The sequence below is a fragment of the Bactrocera dorsalis genome, chromosome 5 (assembly GCF_023373825.1).
Source record: "Bactrocera dorsalis isolate Fly_Bdor chromosome 5, ASM2337382v1, whole genome shotgun sequence".
Classification (NCBI taxonomy): Eukaryota; Metazoa; Arthropoda; class Insecta; order Diptera; family Tephritidae; genus Bactrocera; species Bactrocera dorsalis.
This window is the reverse complement of record NC_064307.1, coordinates 68,276,041-68,301,746: the sequence shown is the minus strand read 5'-3', so window position 1 is coordinate 68,301,746 and position 25,706 is coordinate 68,276,041. Positions and strand designations below refer to the sequence as shown.

Here is a 25,706-nt window from a genome sequence, read left to right as displayed (position 1 = left end):
GATAGACGATAATATCTCCGACTTCAAAGTTATGATTGAACAGCGACGTGCGAGCCAAGTCGCGAATGCGATCAGTGTTTGTTTGATGACAAAAGGTATTTCGTTTTGTGCTCGTTCACAACCAGATCTATACGTTTCGTTTCCTTATCCAGTCTGGAGAAAGCAGAACTAACGGCGCGGATGTTATGGCCAATGATATCGATGGCGTACGCCAGCAGCTGTACACTCTTATCGAAGATAGTACCTGCTCGATTAAGTTCTGCAGCTCGAACTGTTTCCTCCAGCAGCAGATTGAAGAAGTCGGAACGATAGGAAGTCGCCTTGTCTGAAACTTCATTTGGTATCGAACGTCTGTCGTCCTTAGATCCAAGTCACCCAGAAGTTCTGATCAGTACAAATGTATTATATACATATATATTGAATATATGCAAAAAGCCCAATTCAGTTTTTCTACCCAACTATTAGCACTTTTAATAACCATTTTTTGTAGTCTCTGCTGCTGGACTTGCATGACTAGTCAGTACTAATAGTTTTTTAAATGCTTCTAAATTATGTATGTCGCTTTTAACGATAATTACTACTTTTTATGTGCATGCTAGAAATTTTTTTTTGCAAAAAATTTTTATGGAGACACAACCATATACAGACATATGTATATATACATATGTCTATATACACGCAATTTGTCGCACACATTCCCTCTGGTCGCGACTTCCAGCGCATTATTATGCCTCCTGAGTGATTTCATGTGCACTCCATAAATTTCCGATCGACTGCTCCATAGAATGTGGTCCAGACGTTGGGGTGTCTTGAGTGATTTGAAATATTTATATAAATTGAAATTGCAATCGCGTAATTGCCGTAACACACTGCGCTGTCCAGTTGGATTTCCGCCATCAAGTCAGCAATAATTGTTAATAAAAATACAAATAAAATTAATAGCAACAACATTAAACATGAAATCGGTAATTACCGTTTTAAGCGTTCTGGTGCATAGTTACAGTGATAGCATTGCAACAACAATAAAAAGTGATATTTAATTCGTTGTTACCGCCGCGGGTGGCTGCATTGGCTTTTTAGCTTTTATAACAATGTTCTCAAATACCCGTTACGCGCACCCCGACTGCAGCAATTTAGTTAAACATTTAATGATAAGTATCTGCAGGCAGTTAATTTGCAATTTTTTATTCTAATACATTAGTAGTTCGTGTCAGTAGGTTTTTAAACCATTGGCATCTCATTCTAAAGGGTGATTTTTTAAGAGCTTGATAACTTTTTTTTAAAAAAAAACGCATAAAATTTGCAAAATCTCATCGGTTCTTTATTTGACCAACTTATGGGTCCATTTCTTGAGATGAATTGTTGTCCGAAGTTTTCCCTCAAAATGGCCATAGAATCGCGAGCTGTGTGGCATGTAGCGCCATCTTGTTGAAAGCACATGTCAACCAAGTTCAGTTCTTCCATTTTTGGCAACAAAAAGTTTGTTAGCATCGAACGATAGCGATCGCCATTCACCGTAACGTTGCGTCCAACAGCATCTTTGAAAAAATACGGTCCAATGATTCCACCAGCGTACAAACCACACCAAACAGTGCATTTTTCGGGATGCATGGGCAGTTCTTGAACGGCTTCTGGTTGCTCTTCACCCCAAATGCGGCAATTTTGCTTATTTACGTAGCCATTTAACCAGAAATGAGCCTCATCGCTGAACAAAATTTGTCGATAAAAAAGCGCGAAACACATTTCGAACCGAACACTGATTTTGGTAATAAAATTCAATGATTTGCAAGCTCGTTAGTAAGTCTATTCATGATGAAATGTCAAAGCATACTGAGCATCTTTCTCTTTGACACCATGTCTGAAATCCCAGGTGATCTGTCAAATACTAATGCATGAAAATCCTAACCTCAAAAAAATCACCCGTTACTTTATATTACAGCGCTGTTGATATTGAAATTTGCAATTTATTGTCGCAAGAGGCGCCTTTTTGTGACATTTTGCATGTAAATGAATCCTCGTTTGGTACCGAACGGCTCGGATAGGTCCTTCCCGATCTTGACAAAGCTTTTGGTATTGCTCAACGTCAGTTTACACAGCCGTATTAGTACTGCGGGTATACCAAATTCAGACATCGCGGCATAAAAGTTCTTCTTTCGCTGTCGTGCTGTCAAAACCAGCTTTGAAATCGACGAAAATCGAAAAAATTTCATCGATCCAGCCCGAACCTGGGTTTTATTGTAATTTTGTAATTTTTAAGGTAATAATGTCTTCAATTTTTATACTCTGAATAGTATGTCAAGATGTTCTTAACACCCAAAAGGAAACGTTGGAGACTCTTATACAGTGTTTTATCTACAAATGATGAGCGTGACAAGGGCTGACCCGATTAGCCATCTCCATTTGGCTGGCCGTTTGCATATACCCGAATTAGTCGCTCAGTTTTTGAGTTATCGATCAGTAAGTTTGGACACGTACTTTTCTCACCAAGAAGCTCCTCCTTTGTCGAAACCACAGTTATCAGGTCACTATAGCATAAGTTGTCATACAAAGTAAACATTCCTAATCAAGTCTTTGTATGAAAAACTTTTTTATCTGTCAAGGTATCTTCACGATATTTGGCATATTTTATTACCTAAGGCATTGTTGCAATCCCCGAAGAAATTGTTCAGATCGGATCACTATAGCATACAGCTGTCTTACAAACTGAACGATTCAACTCAAGTCCTTGTATGGAAAACTTTTTTATTAGAGAAGTTATCTTCACGAAATTTGGCACAGATTAATGTTTAAGTCATTGCTCTAATCTCCAAAGAAATTTTTCAGATTGGACAACGATAATATACTCGTAGAGCTGTCATACATACTGACCGCTCAAACTCAAGTCGTTGTATGGAAAACGTCTTTATTTTACAAGGTACCGTTACGAAATTTGACATAGATTAGAATCTCAGACATCGCTATAATTTCCGAATATTTTGTTCAGATCGGACCACTATAGCATATAGCTGCACATACAAATTGACCTACTCAAGCTCAAGACTCAAGCGCTTGTATGAAAAAAATTTTTATATGGCATGGTATCGTCACGAAATTTGAGAATTTTCACCTTGGATATCTCCAAAAATTGTTAAAAAAAAAAACAAATAAAACCGTAAAAGATATTATAACTTCGATGCAGCCGATTTTATAATTTTTCGTGTTTTTGTTTTTTGAAAATTTGGAAGTAGTTTTATGACTTGAACTACAGTCTGATTTAGGTCTAAAAAAGAAAAAAATTGCCGGCATAAAAAGACATATTATTTGAATTTTTTATCCAAATCCATTTCTTAATTAGTTATTCAGTTCTAAAATTACCTCAGTAATCATAAATAAATTACTTTTGTCAGTTTGAAAGCGATTAGTTCTAACAGAACGATTTTGCATAATAAAATTTGTAAAATGTGAAAATTTGAGCACAAAAACTTTAAAATTTTAGCTAGCATATGCACACTTGCTGATACACATACATATACACATACACATGCATGTATGTGTGTGATAGGAAATGTTGTGTGAGTATGTCAAAAGCAGCGAAGCGAAAAACGCTAAAATATGAAGCCCACAAATTTGACCGATTATGCATGTGTGTGTGTTGTGTGCATACATATATAATATATATGTATGTATTTACAAATAAATGCATATATTACATTTGTAGTAGATATATGTATGTGTGTGTGTGTGCAAAGGCAGCGTCACCATGCAAATCAGCTACTTGGCTTGCTGGCGGTTTGTGGAATACTGCTTTTGGCACAACGAAAAAAAATTGCCAACAACAACGAAATACTGGCAAGCAGGCTGGCAGGCAGGCAGGCAGTCAGACAAATGGGCGGACGGACAGTTGGGGCCAGAGATATACGGGTAGTAAGAAAGCATGAAATCTGCCAGAAATTGGTAAACTTTATGTGCAACCGCAGTGTAGGTGTGTGTGTCTATATTTGTACATATGTATATATCCGTAAATATGTTAAAATTTCGACGCTGTTGTGTGCCTAAAATTATATCTGTTAGTATATATCTAAGTATATAGTAGCATAAAAATATATATGTACCTATATATTGGCAAAAATCATCCACATTATATATGTATGTGCGCATGTATCTATGTATATGTGTGTAAATAAAATATATTGTTGCCTCGTAAATATGTGAACCGAAAATGCATAACCCAAACCGCAAACACTAAAGTTTTGTGTTACTTGAAGGCTTTCGGCTACCTACAACTGTAAATACTATACACTATATGTGTTGTTGGTGGCATACAATTTGCAACAGGGCGCTTTAAAGACCGCTAGGTGTGGCAAACAGCAATAATAGTTAGTGTGTGCTTCTATTGTGCGGCGCGTACAAAATTGATTTTCTCATTTTTGCTTGGCAATAAAAATTTATGATAACGCAGACTCCATAGACTACTTAGTATCCATGTAGCAAAGAAAGCTTACAAGTTTTCGTAGGGGACTAGTTGGGTACTATGCTTTTAGGGAGCAGTTGTTGTTGGATTTTGTTAGAAAATGAAGCTTACAAGGTTTTAAGGGGACTAGTTGGGGTCTATGTTTTTGTGGACCAGTTACTGGTAACTAGTTTCGATCGATTTGTTACACCAGCGATATAACCAATGCCAATATACATATAAGTGATGGGTTTTTCAATAAAAGCGCTACAAAAGTTTTTTTAGTTAAAACAAAATAAGGTTTGGAATATCAATGATATTCTTTATTTTTAAGAAAGTACATTCGATGACATTTTGTATGGAACTCGCTTTCCTTTGCATGGCTACTACAGGCACACTTGCAGAAGTCCAGACACTGAAGCCAATTTTCGTCGGTTTTCAAGCATAAATCGGCCGATACTGCTCTAATTTCACTTCCGATACTCGTACGAAGTCCAACAATCGTCGCTGGCTTGTTGACATAGACCATAGACTTGACGTAGCCCCACATAAAATAGTTTAACGACCTCAAATCGCACGACCCAGGCGGTCAATTGACTGGGCCATTTCGTGAGATAACACGTTCACCGAACTTGGTTTTCAATAAATCGATTGTGACATTCGCTGTGTGGCTTGCGGTGCCGTCCTGTAAAAACCACATATTGTCCAAGTCCATATCATCCAATTCGGGCTAAAAATATTCGGTTACCATTGAGCGGTAGCAATTCTCATTCACAGTAACGTGCCGGTCTTGATCATCACGGTGGAAGTATGGTCTGATGACGCTGCCGTCCCATAAACCGCACCAAACCGTAATTTTTTCGGGATACAATGATGACTCATGGAGTACGTGTGTATTGCCGCCTGATCAATAACGCATCTAAGCCATCTGAAGATAATTTTTCGATGCAAATCCGGATAATTTTCAAGTTGTTGCTTAGCCCAATTCACCAACATCTGACGATTCTGGTAGTCAAGCGGCTTCAGATCTTGCGTCAATTTGATCTTGTGGGGATGTAGGCCAAGATCTTTTCGCAAAAAAATGACGTCGTTTGCTGTCCCTTTCGGTCTACTTTTGTTGCGTTCCTAATGTGTTCTGAAATGATACGTAGCGCCAAAAAAAGGGAAATTGAGTATGCATATGTATCGTAAAATTTTAACCTCCTCTGTCAGATATAACCGATATATAACCAATATGTAACCAATATATAACCAATATTTAACCAATATATAACCATTTTATAACCAATACTCAAATTTTGTTTCAATATGAGTGATTTCGACTATATCGTTTTTCCTTCGACTGTGAAGTGATTTTATTTTTGTTTACATTTTAGCTGACGAATATGTACATTCATGCCATCCATTTAAATATCCTTAAACTAATAATCAGTCGAAAATAACTATATTTTAATATTTTAATATTTGTATATTTTAGATTTGGCGTAGTCTGCTGTGTGCCGCTGCATACCTTGGTTCCACATGCCTTGAGTCACAGGCCATTTTACTACCTTATTTTATAAGCATAGCGCCGCTATTGTATGCTGCTCTTGACTGTGCTCCCGAAAAAAGGAAGGAAAAAAGGGTGGTGTTATAAGATGTTCAAGGATAAAAAGGTGCGTACAAAATATATGGCTTTCTATAATATATATTTATGTACAGATGTAAAAGTTTATAGCGCTATATTTTGTGAGCAAGCAACATATACTTCGTTATATTATATATGCATATATATTACATGCCTTACATATGCTTGCTTAGTTGTGTATTGTAAGTTCATATTTGTATGTGAAATTTGGCAGCAGCTGCGGGTGTTGTTTGCAAAACTGCTTGCAACATAATAAGCAAACGAATAATGACAGAAAATATGTACTTCTGTGCAACTTTATATTTATATTTTACTTCATATTTATATGTGCGCCTTGAAAATATAAATTTTGCTCCATTGAACTTACGGAAGCCGTTCATAACCTCAAATAGATTTAAAAGCCTTAAAATTCCGTAAACCTTTGTTAAAGTTTGATGCAGCATGCACGTGGTTGAGGAAAGTTGTATAATTTGGTTAATGAATTTCGTAACTTTGTAACTTTTATCAATGAAGCTTAGTAATTTTCATATTTTTTTGCTTTGCTAAATTAGTCGAAATTATATTCCTAGAATTTAGAAATACAAGTTATTGGCTCCAGTACACTATTTATCTAATTTAATGCGACCTTGCCTGTAAAAACTTCAATCCATTCAGAGATTTCTTGAAAAGTTTTACAATCCGCAGTTCTGAACGAAATCTTCACAATAGAAGCCTTATGCGGTTTCATGGGTTTTATTTCTTGTCACATTTTACTCTATAACATTTCTGGAATACTGTTCTAAAGTTTCCAGTTAATCCGAGTAATAGTTTTGGAGATACAGCCCTGAAAAGTTACTCTCTCGTCAGCTACATGTATATGAAAATGTTTTTTCAAAGTCGGTTGTAATGTTTACTCGCGACATACTCAACTGATCATAAAGAAATTTTACACAAGTATTTGTCTCAAATTCGGTTAAAATCGGACGACTGGGTTTTACACAGGTCTTTGTATCAAATTTGATTGAAATCGGTCGAGTGTTTCTTGAGTTTCACCTAAAAGCGGGCGATGCCATGCCTACCGTCCAATTTGGATCACGGTTTCTTGTCATACCATCTCGAGGGTAAAATTTAAGGTCTCTGGCGTATTTAGTTATGGATTTATCGCGGTCTTAGTAGTTTATAATATTACCGTTATATGGGAAATGAGCAAGGTTTGTCATCCGTTTTCTTCCATTTTTACATTTTGGGTGGGATTTCCTACAATATTTGCGCTAGGCGAATTTAGTTTTTGTTGCTAAAGTGGTTTAGAAGATATGCGCATTAAACTTATTAGAAGGCGCGGCCACGCCCACTTCTCAATATTTTTTGTCAAGTTACAGTCCTATAACATAATTTAGTGTTTAGATATGGCATTTTGTATATTTTCGGTCAATAACGTTTGTGTGGGCGTGGCAATGGTCCGATTACGCCCATCTACTAACTCGTACCAAGTTTCATCGAGATATCTCTATTTTTACTCAAGTACTGAAGTTACTGCTTAATCGGATGAAGAGATGGACGGATAAAAAGACAGTCCCTGGATTTTAGCTCGCTTCGTCATCTGTCCTGATTAGTTTTAGGTGATACATAAAACCGTTAGGTGAACAAAACTATTATACTCTGTAGCAACATGTTGCAAGAGTATAAAAAGTTATTGGAAATAAGCCTTTTTGCTCGAGGAAACCCACGAAACCATTTAAGGGAACCCCTTTAAAAAGATAATTCTACCAGTTAGAGTTGTAAAACTATTGTTGAAGTTTTTGTTAGTTTTTCAAAAGGATTTTATGCAATCGATAGTTCTTCAACATTGCTTTCAAAAGCTCTCGAACTCTTGTTATTATGCATATAGTTATCAACAAATATATCGTTAGTTATAAAGCAATATCTTTCCCGTATATCTTACCTTTTTATACTCGTACTACCGTCCAAAGTTGAAATTATATGCCATATTTCATGTTTGTGATATACAGTTGTGATGTACATACATATATACGCACGTGCAAATATTCAAATTCCTCTTCAAATGCTTAGTAGCAGCCATTGCCATTGTCTAAACTAATGTTTGATGACTCAAGTTGCTCATAAAATAGCATTCTTAACTGCCACAGCACATATTTACATAAGCTTACAAACTTTTGTATATGCTGTGTATATATTTCAAGGCGAAAAGTTACGCACACAAATGTTGTGTATTAAAATTTTATGTCTTTCTTTTGTAATGTTTGATCCTCCACTTTCTTAGCAATATATTACCTTTAATTGTGCGCAATTAATCCTTTTTATGTGTGTTCTTGCACAAGTCTTCCTTCGATTACTTACATACTCTCAAGATGAAAATGGACTTACCTGTTCTTGTACGTGTGAAAGTGTACGATTATGTAGCAGGATGTACCAGGTTTTCCGAGACGATAGAGCTGAAAGCAAATGTTGCTCAAAAATTGTTTCTCAACTTTATTGTCGAGGCAGTTGTATGGAAAATTTTTACACTTCGCTGGTTGGGGTAAAATGACTTTTGTTGCACGGATGCTCACAAACGCACCACACACATGATTACAAATGTTGATATATGTATATAAATGTACATATGTTTGTATAGTATGCCCGTATAAAGTTTTTGATATACGTAGTAACCATGCGGTGAACCAACCAGTTATAAAATACTTTAGGAGTAATCTTAAACTCATAAATACTTGTCCCATTTGCAGTTATAAAGCTTTCCATTAATGTGGGATTGGAATTCGTACGATCAATCATGTCCAAAGAGACCTGTTGACGTTCCTCTTTTTGAAAAAAAATCAGCTTTATTGGGACGAGTCGAGCAAGAACGCATTGTGATATGTGTATGTCGAGCTCTCTTACCACTTATCTTACCTCTCTCACTTGCTTGACGATTTTCAAGCACCATATCCTTCACTTTTTAAATATATTCATCAGTTGAGAGGTCGAAGGTCGTCCAGAACGAGGCATGTCTTCAATGATCTCACGTTTTCTGGTTGAACCAACTAAGTACAAATCAGCTCTTTTCGGTACTAGTTTATTTTCAGTTCGAAACTTCAAACTGCAAACTAGTATTTTCGGATCTCGGTCTGCTAATGCAAATTTCTGTTTGTAAACTAGTATTTTGGTTGACTAGACTAGTCAGACAGAGAGTCACTAGTTGAATATTTCACTATAGGGTATTCAGAAGCATCTTTATATGTAGCACAAAAAAAAATTACGTATATTTGCATAAAAGTATTTGAAAATGTAATGTTTTGTAGGGTTTGAGTTAATTGTCGAAGTTTTATGAGAATTTATGCCTAAATGCACTCTGTTTATGATAGCCGCAGATTTGTTTTGGAACATATTCGTATTGAACAAAAATATACTATTAACCGTATATATGTTACGTAGCGAATATTGAGTGTGAGGCTTTCTCTTAAACACTCCTAAAGTGGACTCATTAAATGATGTCATAGTCCATGTCTCCGCATCATGTAGCAGGCCAGGAATGATGACGAGAACAGTGACGTGGAAGCCCAGTCGCGAGTACGATGAATTGTCCCAATTTAGGAACCGGAAATCCCAGGGGCATACACCTCAAATCGTAATTCTTAGTGCGTTTGCAGTGGTCGTCATCAAAAGAGGGGTCTTTCAGTCGAGGCTGTTGTCTCCTTTTCATTGAGAGTGTTTTCTATGTGGCGGGTCCCAAACTCAGCGACCAGCTTTGGTGAAGGACATTTCGTCTTCTCACTTTACCTCGCCTTCAAACTGATGTTTTTTGGCTACCCAGAGGATACTTGGTCTAAGACCCGATGTCGTGAGCTGCTTGAGCCATATGTAAAATAATTGTTTCTGTCCACTTCCAAGTGAATGGCGCTGAGAGAACTGTTCTCACACGTCTTCATTCTCCATACATACTTGTACATACACTCTATATATAAAGAAATATTTGTTTTTCTAAAGAAATTTTTGGTCAAGATTTCGATATTTTCATTATAAGCACTAATATCTACTTTCATACAAAATTAATTGAGAATTTTATGCGCAAAAGTACATATCATTTACTCAGAGCATCAATTTTCCAGTTACTAACTTCAGTAACATGAAAATACATGAATTTAAATATGTATAGTATGTATGTGTTAGCACAGACATTTCACGAGCATTTCTGGCCCGACAATGGCACTCACGCAGTTATTTGCCCGATATTGCCATCTAAAATGACAATTTATACGGATTTTGTGCTGTTTTTATGATGGAAAAGTTAATTGGCAGCTGTGAAACGTATTAAAATGCCAAGCTTTATTGTTGTTGTTTAAAATTAAATGCATATCTAACATAGCGCTTGAAACTTAATGAACTTTTGAAACATGTTAACAAATTTACGCAAATAAATATATTGTATATATAGACGACGAAACCTTACAGAATATATTTTGCCATAGAAATGGGCTCTGTCCATTAAAAGGGGTTTGTAGGCGTGTAAACTCATACATATGTATGTATGTGCATAATATAATATTAGTTGGGCTTACAAACAATTCCACATACAACCGCATTGTTGGCATTCCTTCAATTTTATTGACAAAATTTCATGCATTTTTATTTTATACTGTGCTTTTATTTTTATCACCTCGCACATGAGACCCATACATGCTTGTATGTATGTATAATTTAAGCCTACCAGGCGTTGATGACTCGCTTGTTTCATACTTACTTACAAACACACACTCATTTATATATGTGTATGTGTGTCAAGCTTCCTGCAATGTGTTTATTTATATTCACGGCAGCGCAAGTCTGAGTTTTACCTTATTTTAATGACCGGAACCGGATGTACACGGGAAATGGCAGCAGAAAGGCATCTCCACACATAGGGCGCTGGCTGTACGCCGCACATACGTACATACATAATAGTATATTTTTATACCCTGAAAGAGATATATAAAGGAGATCCTATAAAATGTATACATAAATGATCAATATGCATATCGGGCCACTATATCATACAGCAGCCATACGAACTGAACGCTCAAAATCAAGTTCTTGTAAGAAAAACTTTTTTATTTGACGAGATATCTACACGAAATTTGGCATGAATTATTGTCCAAAGCAACGCTAAAATATCTGAAGAAATATTTCAGATCAGACCGCTATAGCATATAGTTGCCATACAAACTGAACGATCAAAATCAAGTTTTTGTATTGAAAACTTTTTTATTTGACGAGATATCTACATGAAATTTGGCATGAATTATTGTCCAAGATAGCGGAATAATCTCCGAAGAAATCTTGCACTTCCGACCGCTATAGCATATAGCTGCCATATGAACTGAACGATCCAAATAAAGTTTTTGTATGAAAAACTTTTTTATTCGTCGAGTTATCTTCAAGAAATTTGGCATGCGTTATTGTCCAAGACAACGCTGAAATATCTGAAGAAATTTTCCAGATCAGGCCACTATATCATATAGCTGCCATACAAACTAAACGCTCAAAATCAACTTCTTGTATGGAAACTTTTTTATTTGTGAAGGGTATCATGGCTTCGGTGCAAGCGAAGTTGATGTTTTTACTTGTTATATAATGTGTTAGCAAACACGCATAAAAATTAATATTCTTTATATGCCTGTGCAACTCCTTCAACATCATTCTGCTGCCATTTTGCACTCAGCACCTTTTTATTTACTTTTTTCATATGCGCCATGTCAGTTTGAGGTTTTCATATCGACACATACTATATATACATTTCAGACACCGATATGTCTATATACAAGTATACATATATACATGTATGTGCTGAAGGGTTGCAATTATTACGGTCATTATGTGCTAGTATCGCTGTCGTTTCTTGTACTCATTTCCACATCCTTCATAGGAATTTCCTGTTTTGTAATTAATTTTCATTACATGCCTATATATTTAAAGGAAACTGTTGGCACTGCAGCTTTTTTTATATATGTAAATATATATGTATATACTGTCATTTATATGTTATTTGCTTTTATAAATATATAGCCAACTGCGTAATTATTTAAATTGCTGCGCCTTCAATCAGTGGCCATTTTATTGTCGACTGCGCTATGCAATAACATTTTACTTTTCTTCGAGATATGTAATATTATTCGTATAATTACTGGTAGCGCTCAATTAAAAGCGAAATTCTCTTGAAAGCTTCAGTATTATTTTAATTCATTAAAACTTCGCTGGCCAAAGTTTAAAAATGAAAATTTATACTTGGAAAGTGGGCGGCGCATGCTAGCACGAAACTTGTGGCATGCAATATTTAACGGTGGCTGAAAATATTGAAGTTGAAAATGTGTTTTAAGTAAAAGCTTAAAAATTAAGTGAGCTTTTTCTCTGCCTAGTAACTTGAAAATTCTTATTAACTTGAAAATACAAATAAAATCGGACTTTATAATAGAGACTAGATGAACTAAATCGCCAGCGGTGTCGAAATTATTGATAACATATCTGTTGTTGCCATACAAACTACCATTTAAAATTAAGTTCCTGTATGAAAAACTATTTATTTGATAATACATTGTGACAAAAAGTACCTAGAAATTCTAAATAAAACGCAAAATATTTAATTAATCCTTACCAGTGTTTGTTGCAACTTATGTCAACGATTTTTCCAGTTCTCGAATCACTTTTCATAAACAATTTTTGGTATGGCCTTCAGCTCCTTCAGCGATTTTTTTTTCATCATTTCGATCGACTGAAACTGTGCTTCACGGTGCGGCAATTTCAGTTTGGGGAACAAGAAAAAATCGCATGGAGCCAAATCTGGGGAATAAGATGGTTGAACGATGGTATTCATTGCGTTTTTGGCTTTAAGTTCGCTCATAATGCCATAGTAGCTCATTTCGATGGTGCGTTATCATAGTGGAAAATAATTGAATTGTTTTTCCACAATTCCGGCCGTTTTCGACGGATATTCTCACACAAACGCCTCAATACGACCAAATAGAACTCCTTAATGACCGTCTATCACTCCGGAACAAATTCATTGTACACCAAATCACGAATATCGAACAAAACAATTAGCATCACCTTAATTTTTGAGCGGCTTTGACATGGGTTTTTTGGTTACGGCTCGTTTTTTCTCCTCCATTTCGTTGATTGTTGACTTCTTTGCATGTTAAACTCATGAAACCTTGTCTCATCGGCAGTTATAATGCTCTCCATGAATATAAGATCGGAATTTGCACGGTCAAGCATGTACAAGTTGACCTGCTTACGGTACTCTTTTTGAAAAAAAATCGCCTTTATCGGGACGAGTCGAGCAAGAATGTGTTTCACACCCAAAATATTCGAACGGACTCGCGACAGATGTCGAGTTCTCCTGCCATCTCTCTAAAGCTTGCCTGACCTTGATTTTCAAGCACTAATCCTTCACTTTTTTAATATTTTTATCGGTTGAAGAGATAAAAGCTCGTTCAGAATGAGACAATGTGCTCAACGATCTCTCGATCCTGTCTTTAGAGGAAAGTAATGAGTTTATTTAAAAAAAAATATTGGACCAATCGTTACAATTCTGTAACTTTCAAAATAGACTTCTTCAACGTCTATGCACCGCTGCTAGCGTGATTTTCAAGCATTGAAGGCGTCACGGAAGGCTTTCCTCGAAATAATTTTGAGAGCCGGGATACAGGCTGCTGGGATCCCCTCTGACGTCTCAAAGTGATTGCCTTTCATCGGCCTTTTCAGGCAAGGAAACCAAAAAAGTCTGAGGGACCACGTCTGGGCTGTAGGGGCTGCGAAAGCGTTGAGATGCCCGCCTTGTTAGCTGTTCACAATAAAAGCGGTGTGAGCCGGGACGTTGTCGTGGTGCAACTTCCAATCGGCAGCGATGTCTTGTCGGACCCGATTGATCCCCTTCATTTGAGTCCACTCTCTCTCTACTTCCACGTAAAACTTGGCGTTGACGGTTTGTCCAGGAGGAACAAATTAATGGTGGACGATGCCTTTGATGTCAAAAATGGCAATGATCATCGTTTTCACTTTGGATTTGCTCAGTCTTGCGGTCTTCTTCAGTGATCTCTTCCCGTCTCTCTAAAAAGGCCTGGTGCCACCGAAGCACACCGCTCGAAAATCTTTGTCCTGACTCTCCAGGTGCTCGGAGACAACTGACCAGCCGCTGTTCCGAAGTAAAGTCACGGCGGAAGAAAACCCGTCTTATTACCTTCCGAACTTTCCTGTAGGCTTGGGTTTTTGATAAAACTGAATCACCGTAAGCCTTTTCCAACATTGTTAAAATTTTTTCTTGTAAAGAGTGATCCATTTCGAGATTCTCTACTTAAAAAAAAAACGAAGCACTGAAACTTCAAATTTAATGGGGAATATTTATTATCGAATAATTAAATGTTGGCCGCCTCTGATGGCTCATCCGTTGAGTCCAATTTTCAATTACTCGATTTTCGATTCATTCGTCGGTCCGAGTGCCGCGAACGGTGCCGAATCCACGGTCTTCGTGTGCGTTCTCAGTTTTGGCTGCTATATTTTCTTTACTGTGTGCTGAACGTGCTCTATTCGATCGAATATTATTCAATAACAAATGCTGGGTCTTCAGATGGGAGATGGTGTTGTAAATAGTAGGCTGAATAGGCCGATTATGTTGACCATAAGTTGAACGAAGCGCGTGAAATAAATTCTGTACAGAATTTAGATTTTCGTAAAAAAGTTGAAAGATGATGTAATGCCAAACAATACCGGTCAAAAATAACATGACAGCTTGTCACGACTCACGCGTGATCTGTCAAAAAAAAGGCTATTGAAAAGAGTACCTCTACTTGGATCACCCGGTTTACGAGTATCTACAGGAATTTTGGCAATTTACAATATTTATGGACTCTTTTTTCTTCTTTGATGGGTTAAAATTTTTTCTTGTGTTTAAATGTCAAAAAAAAAAAAATGGCACGCATTTCAACTTCATGTTACTTTATTTAGCAATTTTCAACATTTCAATTTAAAAGGTACATTCTGTACAAATAATGTAAGTAAAGTAAAATAAAATATAAAGTTAAAATTAAGTAGTTTCTCACTTTATCAATTCATTTAGTAAATAAATTTATAAATTTTCATTATTGCAATTTGTTTGCTTGCAAAGTTTCTGCTTGTTTTCTTTTTAATTCATATATACATGAATATTTTTGCTATACACATTAGGGTATATATATATATAGTATATATATTATATAAAGATAAATACAATAAAGTATATATTTAATAACAACTTATTTGACTATCAAAAAGGCACCTGAGTTTAATGTATATAAAGTAGTAAAATTGTATGGTATGTTGGTGTGTGTCTGTGTCTGTGTGTGTGTGTGTGGTTGCAGCCAATGCTGTACGTACGCCATTACCTAACGCTTCACTTATGCATTCCCCATTTTGCTAAAAGCTTTAACTATTACTCACTTATATGCTTTGTTCTACAAATAGATTTGTTTAGGTTTAAGTTCATATTATATATACATAAGATTTTTGACATATATATATTTTTTTTTTATATACACATATGTTTTTTTATATTTACACATATATATATTTAATTATTTTTTGTTTGAAATTCACATTGTTTTCTTTCAATTCCCTGATTTGAACGCATTTCACTGCTACTTTTGCTAACATTCTTCTTAACATTGTCTTAACATTGCTAATTCATTATAACTTGCACTTCATTTCACAACACTTTGCTTTGCTTTCTTCTGCTGCTTTTGTTACTTAAACTTTTTGCTTTACTTCCCGGCATTTCCCGGCACTACACTGCACTTTTCACTTCACTTGGCGTTAGATTGCTTTGCTTCGACTATGACTAGTGTCCAGGTGTTTGCCGACCACAACCGTGACCCCCGCAATCGTACGCACTGCGGCCGCACATACCACTACCAGATACATGGTCATGGTCTGTTTTAATGTCCGGCAACGCTTCCAGCTTGATGACAGCGTCATGGCAGCTGGTTGTGCGGCAGCAAGGCGCCACAGCTGTTGTGGGGGCCGCGTGCGGCGCGTACAACCTGGCGTCCTTACATCACATCTTGTACAATTGCGGTGGTTCTTTGGACGATGGCATGCCGTGATCGTACTTGCCCATTTCGGCCTCGTACAATAGGTTGTTGATGAGATGCTTGATGACAATCTTGGACTTCGGCGTCTTCAGTTTACGTATGGTTATCGCGACATACTCGCCAAATACGCCATACTCATCGTTTAGCGTTTGCATATTAGTGTTATTGTTGTTGCTTTGACTGCCACTACTGCTGCTGGCGTTGTTGCTGCTGTTGTTGCTGTTGGCCTTTGAATTTTGATTGGCACTGAGATTATGCAAGCTGCTGCTGTTGCCATTACTGTTTGCATTACTACCGCTATTGCTGTTGTTGTTGTTGTTGCCACTATTTTGACTTTGACTATGCATATTGGCCACGGCGGCGAAAGTGACGGCGCCACTTGCGCCTGCGGCTAGTAACTCACGTTCGCGCTGCTGCTTGGAACTCGCTTGTGCGTTGGAATGTTGCGTCTGTGTTTGTTGTTGTTGTTGCTGCTGTTGGTGTTGCAATTGTATTTGTTGCTGTAGATGTTGTTGCAGCGCCAGTGCGGACTTTTTGGATGGCGAGGCCACATCGGCGTGTAAGCTCAGCAGCTTGCGTTTACGCCCACCAACGCTGGAAGACATTGGCAACTCGGCCATCGGTGGCAAATTATAATAATTGACCGCCGTCGCTGTCAGTGGGGTGACGCTGCACGCACGTGGGTGTTGCGTTTGTTGTTGCTGTTGATGCTGCTGCTGTTGTTGTTGTTGCTGTTGTTCGAGCATGACTAGTTCATTCGTGTCGCCTTCGATCTGTAAGCAGAGTGCGCCGCAGTGCAAAGGGAAAAAAATGAGTGAAATTTATGCATTAGTCATTAGTTAGGTAGGCTGTCGAGCGGTGAAATCGCTGCCCGAAGGTGAACTTACAATTTCGGTTTTCACATCGTCCGCGCTGATGTTGCAACAAAAGCTTTGTATATCGGCTTCATAATCGGTGGACGTTGTTGCAGTCGCGTTGGCAGCGCCAGCGCCAGCTCCAGCTCCGATCAGGCCTGCTGCCGCACCCGCCGCGCCCGCTGCGCCCGTGGACCGCGCCTGCAAGTGAAAACCAGTCGAACATGTCAACAAGCTCTGTGCTCTCTAACAGCAAAGCAACAAGCGAAATGTAAAAGCTTTTGTTGTGCGTTGCTTTCTGTGTGCGCTGTACGCTAAAGCATTAGCTGTTGCAACAACAACAAAGCGTTCAGCGACTGGCACAGGCTCGGGCACAGCACCAGCCACAATGTCATGCATATTAATACAGAAATTTTGTACGAAATTAAAATAACAAAAACACTGATTGTGGCTACAAGTTCAACAGCGCAGTGCCCGCATGCCAAAGCTGTTTGTTTGTTGTTGTTGCTGCAGTTATTATTGTGAGCTGTTGTTGCATCAGCTTTACCGAGAATTATTTGCACGCATACAGTTAATAACTTAAACACACACATATTGACACATACACACACATTCGTTTAAAGAGTAAAGCACATTTGTTGCCGTGAGCTTATCAGCAACTGCAGTCAGCGCGCTGCCAACGCCAACTTTGTTATTTTTGTTGGCAGCGCATGCGACGCAGCCTGCGCTCGTTTGTAAATCACTTTTCAAATGCCCTGTAGGAATTTGTTAGCAAAGCCTTTGGGCGAGTCAACATTGAGAGAGAGAAAGAGAGTATAAAAAAAAGAATTCTGAGAAAACAAATTCAAAAAATTCTGACAGTTGACAAACATTTCAAAATATAGCGAGTTTCTTCATTATTTTCACTCATTTTTTAACAGCTGTAACTTTTTTTTTTAACTTCATCAAATTTAATTTTTTTTTTAATGAAGTTTATCTCAACTTTCCAACACTATATAATATGACACAATGTGATTGCTAGCCCTGCAGATATACGACAGCAACGACATCTATTGACAAAATACGAAAAGACTTTTTCGACTACCCAATACATATTTTGACTGAAATGCACTGAGCTTAAATTCGTTCCGAAGTGTCTCGGTATATTCTAAAAACTGTAAAAAGTTGTTTTCTATTAAAAGCTATCACAAGGCGTGCCATAAATTACTGAATTTCTCATCTGAATAGAACTCTAATAAGAATATAACATAATTTTTAGACCACTTAAGGGTTCTCGATCTTTTCATTAATGCTTTGTAGCATGGTCGAACAACTTCTTAAGAAAGTTAATAATTAACAATTATACTAAAATACACAAATTGATGTTATATCGTTATATCTATGCAAGGTATTGATGAGACCTTTGTATATACGAGTATTCGTTCCTATGTTTCAAGATTAGATTAGATGGATAGACGAGGAATGCAAAGCGACCTTAGGTCTATTGTGCCCTGAGAATCACCTAGCCCTAGAATATTGATAAAGTCAAGGTGTTAGCAAAGCGCTGTTACCTGTTTGGATCCAAGGGCCTTTAATATGTTTCTAAGTTGAAAATGTAAAATTTAATGTTAAAAGTTGTCTTCTAATAGTAGAAGTCTCTAGGCGAACACTCTTAGTTGAATTTTTGAACTGCACAAGACTGCTAAGAGAATCTAATAAACTTTTCCAGACCAGTCAAGGATTCTCGAGCTTCTCATTGCTGCTTTGTAGCTCCAACAGAAGAAAAAGCTCAGTAAAATATCTAAGAACCCTTAACTTACAGATAAGTTTATTATCTAATAAGGAAGTATTGAACTTTTTTAGACCATTTAAGGACTATCGAACTTTTCCTTAGTGGTTTGTAGCATTGTCGAATAACTCCAACAGAGGAAAAAACTCAATCTAAGAACTATTAGCAGTCAGATAAGTTTATTATCTAATAAAAAAGTATCCAACTTGTGTTTAGCCGACTTCAGGAATCTCGGACTTTCATTGGCACATGGCTTGTAGTGTGGTCGCAGAACTCCACCGGAAAAAACTCAATCAAATCTCTAAGAACCATTAACGCACAGGCAAATTTACTTTTTACATTTATTTCTACATTTAATGAAAAGTGCCTAGTATTACAAATTTACTAGAATTTTTGATTACCTTTTTTTCTATATTCTGTTTTGTTAAAACTTCTGCTAGATTTTGTCTTATTATTAAAAAGAAAAATAACAAAATTTTCCTTAAAAAAAATAATGATCCTGACGTACAATGAAAAATGTTTTACACAAATGAAGGTGAGATCAAGTGGATATAATATATGATATTGTGATAATATAGTCTTCTACACTCTTGACTATTATCAAGCAGTTGTATCGCAAGTAATCGAAAGATGTTACTATATCATATAACTGCTATTGGTTTCTTTTAGTTGCCTTTTAGAGATTTTTAGGACTCGATAGAGGAAGTGGTTCCCCAATCAAAACAGACAACTATATCTTATAACTTCTATAGTTTCTTTTAGAGATCTGTTAGAGCTTTTAGGTCTAAATGTGCACATAATTTCTTTCCTAAAAAGGTGCATCCAGTATAGTTCGATGAATTTTATTTTGAAAGGCTTGAACAATTTTAAAATTTGAATCAGCTGAGCTGCCTCAGACTAGTATGCTATACGACCAGATCGTTTGAGTATTGCTTTATATTTATAGGAATAGTTTGTTCTTTAGACTGAGGCGGGATATTGAGCTTAGGAATCAGTACATAGAACCTTAATCAGAACTGAGTTCACTTTATTTCCAAGAGGTTTCTCCATATATGCCTCTAAGCAATTGTAAGCCTCCGATATTTGGCGCTCGTGCATTAAGTACTTGAAAGTAGAACCCAGCACGCTATAAAAAGTAAAAATTTACTAAGAAGTTCCCCACTTTTTTAAAGCGATTTTCCTTTAAATCTATATGTTTATGTAATAAAGAGGTATACACTTTTTCCAGGCGACTTAAGGGTTATGGAACCTCTCAACTAATTTTTTAAAGCAATTCTCCATTAGATACATTTTTTTTCAAAGAAAATGTCCCATTTACTCAACGAGGCAAATTAACGCTTGATGCCTCACTGGGTTGCTTAAAATGCTTCGCTGAATGACGCGTCACTGTCGTCCATGCATTCTACGACGACAGTTAACACTACAACAAACATGCAAAATGAATAACGAATAACTTTTTTTTTTTTGAATAACGAATCATATGGCACCGAAAAGCAGGAGCTGTGGTGACAAAGCTTCATGCTCCAACATTGCAGCGCAATACGGTAAGCCGTGCTCGCTGCGCTCAACGCTCAACGCACGATGGCGACGAAGCACAAGGCACGAAATACACACACCTTATCGCTTAAAGATATGCATACATACAAACATACGTACGCTCGAATATCTACACGCACGGCGTACGTTAACTGACGTCTCACACCTTCGGCGCACAACTCATCAGCATAAAGCGAACAAGTCAAACCACTAATAAAAAAAAGAGGCAACAACAAAAGCATGTATGGCACTACTTATGTATGTACGCAGCATGTGTATATGCATGCATGTACGTATGTATGTATGTACATGAGAGTATGCACAGCAATGTGTACACAGTTAGACATGCTGACGAAAGTCAGCGCGCAGAGAACGCAAAACGCAAAAATAATGGAATAAAAATGTGGACAAATAAAAGGAAAATGAAATAAACAAACAGAATGGAATATCGATAGACTGAATAAGCCCCCACAAAATAACAGTATGAGTTTCGGCAGCAGCGCGACACCAGCTAATGGCAGCAGTAGTCACAATTTACCGACGCTGCGCTGCTACCGCCGCCACCCGCGCGCCTTATCAGCGCATGCATGCTTTTTATAAAGAAAAATTTATATACATACTTACATAGTATATACATAGCACATTACTGTATATGCTTGTAAATATATATTTATTACATATGTACATATATGAATGTGTGTGACGACTTACCGCAGCTAGTTGTTGTTCGTCCATAGCGATAGCGACATTCCGATTTGCATTGGCTGCGGCGGCGGCATTAGCGGCTGCTGCTGCCGCCACAGCTGCAGCCACACGCGCCACCAAACTGTTGCTCGCCACTGCTGTCGTATCGTCGCCATCCGCGTTGGCGGCGGCATGATGCAGCGGTGTTGTAGCGCCGAACGCGTGCGACATTGTTGTGCCACCAACTGTTGCGCCACCACCACCACCACCGCCAAGCACACCATTCAGACTACCTGCGCCGCCTGCTGTCGTCATTGTCGCCAAGCTGCCAAGGCCCATGGCCAGACCAGCGCTGCCGATAATTGTCAACGCTGGCGTCGTCATTGTCATCATGGCCATTGCGTTGCTAACGTTTATATTACTGCTGTTTTTATTACTATTGTTGTTGGCGTGTAGCTTATTATTATTATTATTGTGTGGCAATAACGCTGCAGTAGTTGTTGTTGTTGCTGAAGACGCGACCGTGCTATTCGTGGACGACGCGGTGGTGCTAAGCGTTTCACCCGCTACTGTAGTGGCATTTGTTGTTGTTGTTGTTGTCGTAGAAGTTGCGCATGTTGCATTAAACAGCTGGCTATTGACTAAAGTGGCCGTAGCGGCTGGTTTTATGCCATACACCACGGTGGCTGGTATATTTGTTGCTGTTGTTTTTGCGGCATTCACTGCCGCCGCCGCTGCTGTTACATTTGTTGCCTGTGGTTCGACTTTCAGCTCGTCAACAGTGGTGCCCGCCACTGCTGCTGCATTCGCTCTGGACGTCACGGCGCCGCCGCCGCCACTCTCACGCGCACCAGCCAGCGCCGCTGCTTGTATGGCGCGCACTGCTGCCTCCATCGTTGTCGCGTATTTATCATCCATTTCGCCACTCTCTGTGCGAGCGCCGTCCGCACCGTCATCACCGCCGCCACCGTCTACGCTATCGTCGCGTAACAATGCGAGTTTCTCTTCCACTTCGTCAGCTTCGCCCTCCGCACCGATCGCCGAAGTTTGCGCGTGTTGGCCGCGCACTGCTGCGCCACCATTACTACCGCCACCGCCGCCGCCATTGCCGCCCTCACCGTCAAGTATGAAACGTATGGCGTCGTATGCAAACCACATGGGCTGGTAGTGGACACCTTTTTGCCTGCCGATCATCACCTTGCCATGTTCGCGATGAAATGACGAGCGTAAACTTTTGATTTTACTGCGTATCGAACGTATCTCAGTGCCATATTTGTTGCCCAGCAATTTCAATGCCTCATACTTGGTTTGCTTGATGTGATAACCTTTGGTGTTGGGATCCCATAGCACACGGTGCATGCGGTAATCCTCGATGAAATCGAGTATGGTGGAACGTGACCATTCGACGCGATCGCTTGTTGGGCTGGGCAGTGATTCGCCGCCCACGCCAAAAGTGGGTGAAAGTGCGGCTGTGCCGCCGCTACTGTTGCCATTAGTTGCCGCCCCCGCACCTGTCGTTAAGGCAGCTGCATGCAAAGCAGGCAGCGCCACCGACAGGGACATGGAAGACGGCGATGGTGTCGGTGGCGCGCGTTTGTAAGTCAGGCGCGCTTTGCGACGACGACGTAGCTGTGGTGGGGGAATGTTGTTAGCTTTATCGGTATTGGGCGGGCACAGAGCCGAATCGGTCGTCGTCGTCGCCTCCTCCTCAGCGTCAGAATCAAGCCTAGGCTCCCTGGCGCTCCGCTCCAATACCTGCGACTCCGTTGCGGGCGACGTCTTCAATGATTTTTCAAGCACTTCTGTTGTAGTTGTACTTGTAACGTTTATTAAGTTGTTGTTTGGCTCTTCCGTATTGTTGCTTTTCCACACACGTTGCCTATCACCGCTAACACTATTACGTTTGGTTGTACAGTTGCTCGTTTTTCCTAGCGCGCTACCCGTTTTTCTTTTGCCAAAATTGTAAGCGATTACAGTACGCGTAGCCGCTACGTGCCGCCTTCGACCGCGTTGCCTTTTCGTTCTCGCCAGCGCTGACACTACACTACTGACTGTCAAAGCCGCCAGGGGACACTTATTGTCACCTTCACGTGTTGTACGGTTATTCGCACAACCGTTAACTTTGGTGTTGGTGTTGGTTTTGCTGTTGGCGCTGGCGCTGGTGTTGGTGTTGGAGTTCTTGGTGCTGTCGTCTCGCCGCTTATCTGTTTTCGCTGATACCTGCAATTTTTTCGGTATCGCGTACACTTGCTGCTGTCGCGTTAGACGTCGCCGCAAAGCGCGACTAGTAGGTGCGGTTAAGTGTGAGGGTTGGTACCGCTGCTGCGGGTCTACAGGGTTGGGATTAGGAATGGGGGAAGTTGACAATGTGTCCTGTGCTGCCGTGTTGCTGTTGCTGTTGCGTTGACTTGCTGCTAGTCGTGCAATCGTTTAGTATTAGTAGCTTCGTGACCATGGAGTTGCCTTCGCCTTGCGCGCTGCAACTGCCGTTGTTTCTCGTTCCCCTTCGCCTAACAATTCAACTCGCCTCGCATTAGCCTCGTTCGATTCGATTAGCCTGTACGCTCGTGTGTGATGTGTGCCGTAAATATGTATGTGCGCGCGCGATGTTTAGCTCGTACGTCGTGTCGTGCAGCCGTCAGCTGTATTTTCACTCTTGTTTTTATTGTGTTCGCTGGCAAACTGGCTGAGCTGATTGTCCGAATATCTGCTTGCCTGGCATGCACTGGTGCTTTTGGAGGTGTTTGCAGTTTTTTTTTCGTTTCTGTTTCTGTTTCTGTGGCGCGGCGCAATGCTTGTTGTTGTTGTCGCCGTTGCTGTTATTGTTGTTCTTGTTGTTGTTATTTTCGCTCCTCTTGCTACTGCTGTGTGCTTTCGTGTTGGCTGCAGCACTACTGGCGTGCTTGTTATTGTTGTTTTTTGTTGCTATACTCGCTTGCGTTGCTCTCGCTCCTCCACCGCGCTTGTGGTTGCTGGTGCTCGTTCGCTCGCTCGATTGCTTACTTTGGCTTGGCTGGCTTGCTTTGTGCTTGTTTGTTTGCTTACTCGCCTGATAGCTTGCTAGCTTGTTCGCTTACTTTTTGTGGTTTGTGTGGTTGTTGTTGTTGTTTTTCCGTTTTGTGTTGCCTGCGCGTCCGTTCCGCAACAACGTGTTGTGTTGTGTGCAGCCCGCCGTACGTTCGTCGTTCACCGTTGAAATCACGATTTGTACTAATTTCACATATTTAAACTGTGTGTGGCATGCTCCGTCGTCTCCGTCGCTGTCATCGCAGCTGCGGACGCGTTGTTGGCCGCTGTTCGGTTGTACTTGCTCCACTCGGTTGTATGCTGGTGTGGTGTGGTGCGGCCGTCTTTGCTATCGGCGCTGTTGCTTATTATTGTTGTTGTTTCTTCGGCTATGTGTTAAAGCTTGTCGAGCGCGCACCAAGTGCTGCTTTTTGTTGCTGCTGCTGCTGCCGCGCGACTACCACTGACGCGCGTTTACTTGCGCGCACACTGCCACTGACTAACCGCCTTACTAACTGGCTGAGTGGCGTTCTAACTTATTTTTATTTCGTTTGTTATTATACAACAAATACATATATATTTATACATATATAATATTTATATATAAGCATGTGCGCGCACTGTTTCCTTACACTTTACACTAAATGCCGCGTTATTTGTGCTTTAATGTATAATTTGTCGCTAATTATTATGCAAATACACTTGTAGTAGCGCACTGTTATGCGTTTTTTGGCTGCTGACACCGCGCGTACCGTACAATTGCCTCACTGTGTCACAACGTATTGTCAACACCACTGCCACTGCCATAACCGTACTCGTAGCCACCGCGTTCGTCTCTAACGCACCTTACACTCTCCCGCTGAGCGCTGAGTAACTCTTACTACTGTTACCTTAACGCGCGCACCTTCGCGCACCTCGCGCGCGCTACACAACATTTCGTTAGGCAGTTGTTTTTGTTGGTGCTGCTTTACACTATTCCCCACCGTTCGCCACTTTCCATTCACCACTGCGCACCGCTAGGCGCCGCGTCGCCCCTTCGTCGCGCATAAGCTTCAAATTGGCTCTCTTTAGCGCGCCTGCTTTGCGCTCACGCTGTACTCACACACTTCTTGCCCTTTGCTCGATAGGCTGTGCTTAACATGTGCATGTGTTTGTATGTGTGTATATGCGCGCTGGTTTCAGTTTGTGTTTTTCCGTTTTATGCTGGAGCTTTGGAATAACAACGCCACTGGCATTAACAACTCGAAAAGCAGCAACAGTCACAAAGCTGACTGGCAGCCAAGTCAACAACAACAGCAACAGCGAGCACATACAATTGGAATTTTGTGTTAGCGCGCGGCGGCTGGCAGTCACACAATTGCATTGCAGCGCAGCGCAGCGTACAAAGCAATAACAACAACTGAGAAATTTAAATAAGTCGGCCAACAGCAACTACAACAATAACGGCGGAATCAGTGAGCGAAGCTAAAACAACAGCAACAATTAAGGCAAATACCAAACAGCAGCGCCAACAAAAACGCTTACGAATATAACAATAACAACAACAGCTGCAATAATAATAATAACAACAAGAACAATAACAACAACTACTACAATAATAATTATAACAACAACAAAAATAAAAGTAACAAGAACAACAGCAACAACAACAATTATAATAATAACAACAACAACAATAAAAAAATAACGAAAACAACAATAACAACAACAAAAATTATTATAGCAACAA

At 39.5% G+C, this 25,706-nt stretch overlaps 1 protein-coding gene across 2 annotated transcripts; it reads right to left on the bottom strand.

Annotated features, from left to right (window-relative positions):
• Positions 1–14,982: 14,982 nt before the first annotated feature.
• On the bottom strand, positions 14,983–25,442 carry LOC105227828 (serine-rich adhesin for platelets). Of its 2 annotated transcripts, none has more exons than XM_049458308.1 (3): positions 20,999–25,442; positions 17,017–17,229; positions 14,983–16,902 (listed from the first exon to the last, which is right to left on the bottom strand). In XM_049458308.1, exons 1-3 carry the CDS (start codon positions 22,532–22,534, stop codon positions 16,093–16,095), a joined length of 2,559 nt encoding a protein of 852 aa, XP_049314265.1. In that variant the 5' UTR covers positions 22,535–25,442; the 3' UTR covers positions 14,983–16,092. The 2 variants fall into 2 exon arrangements, with proteins under 2 accessions (XP_049314265.1, XP_011205662.2); XM_011207360.4 differs by having other exon boundaries at positions 17,017–17,184; positions 20,999–23,401.
• Positions 25,443–25,706: the final 264 nt, after the last annotated feature.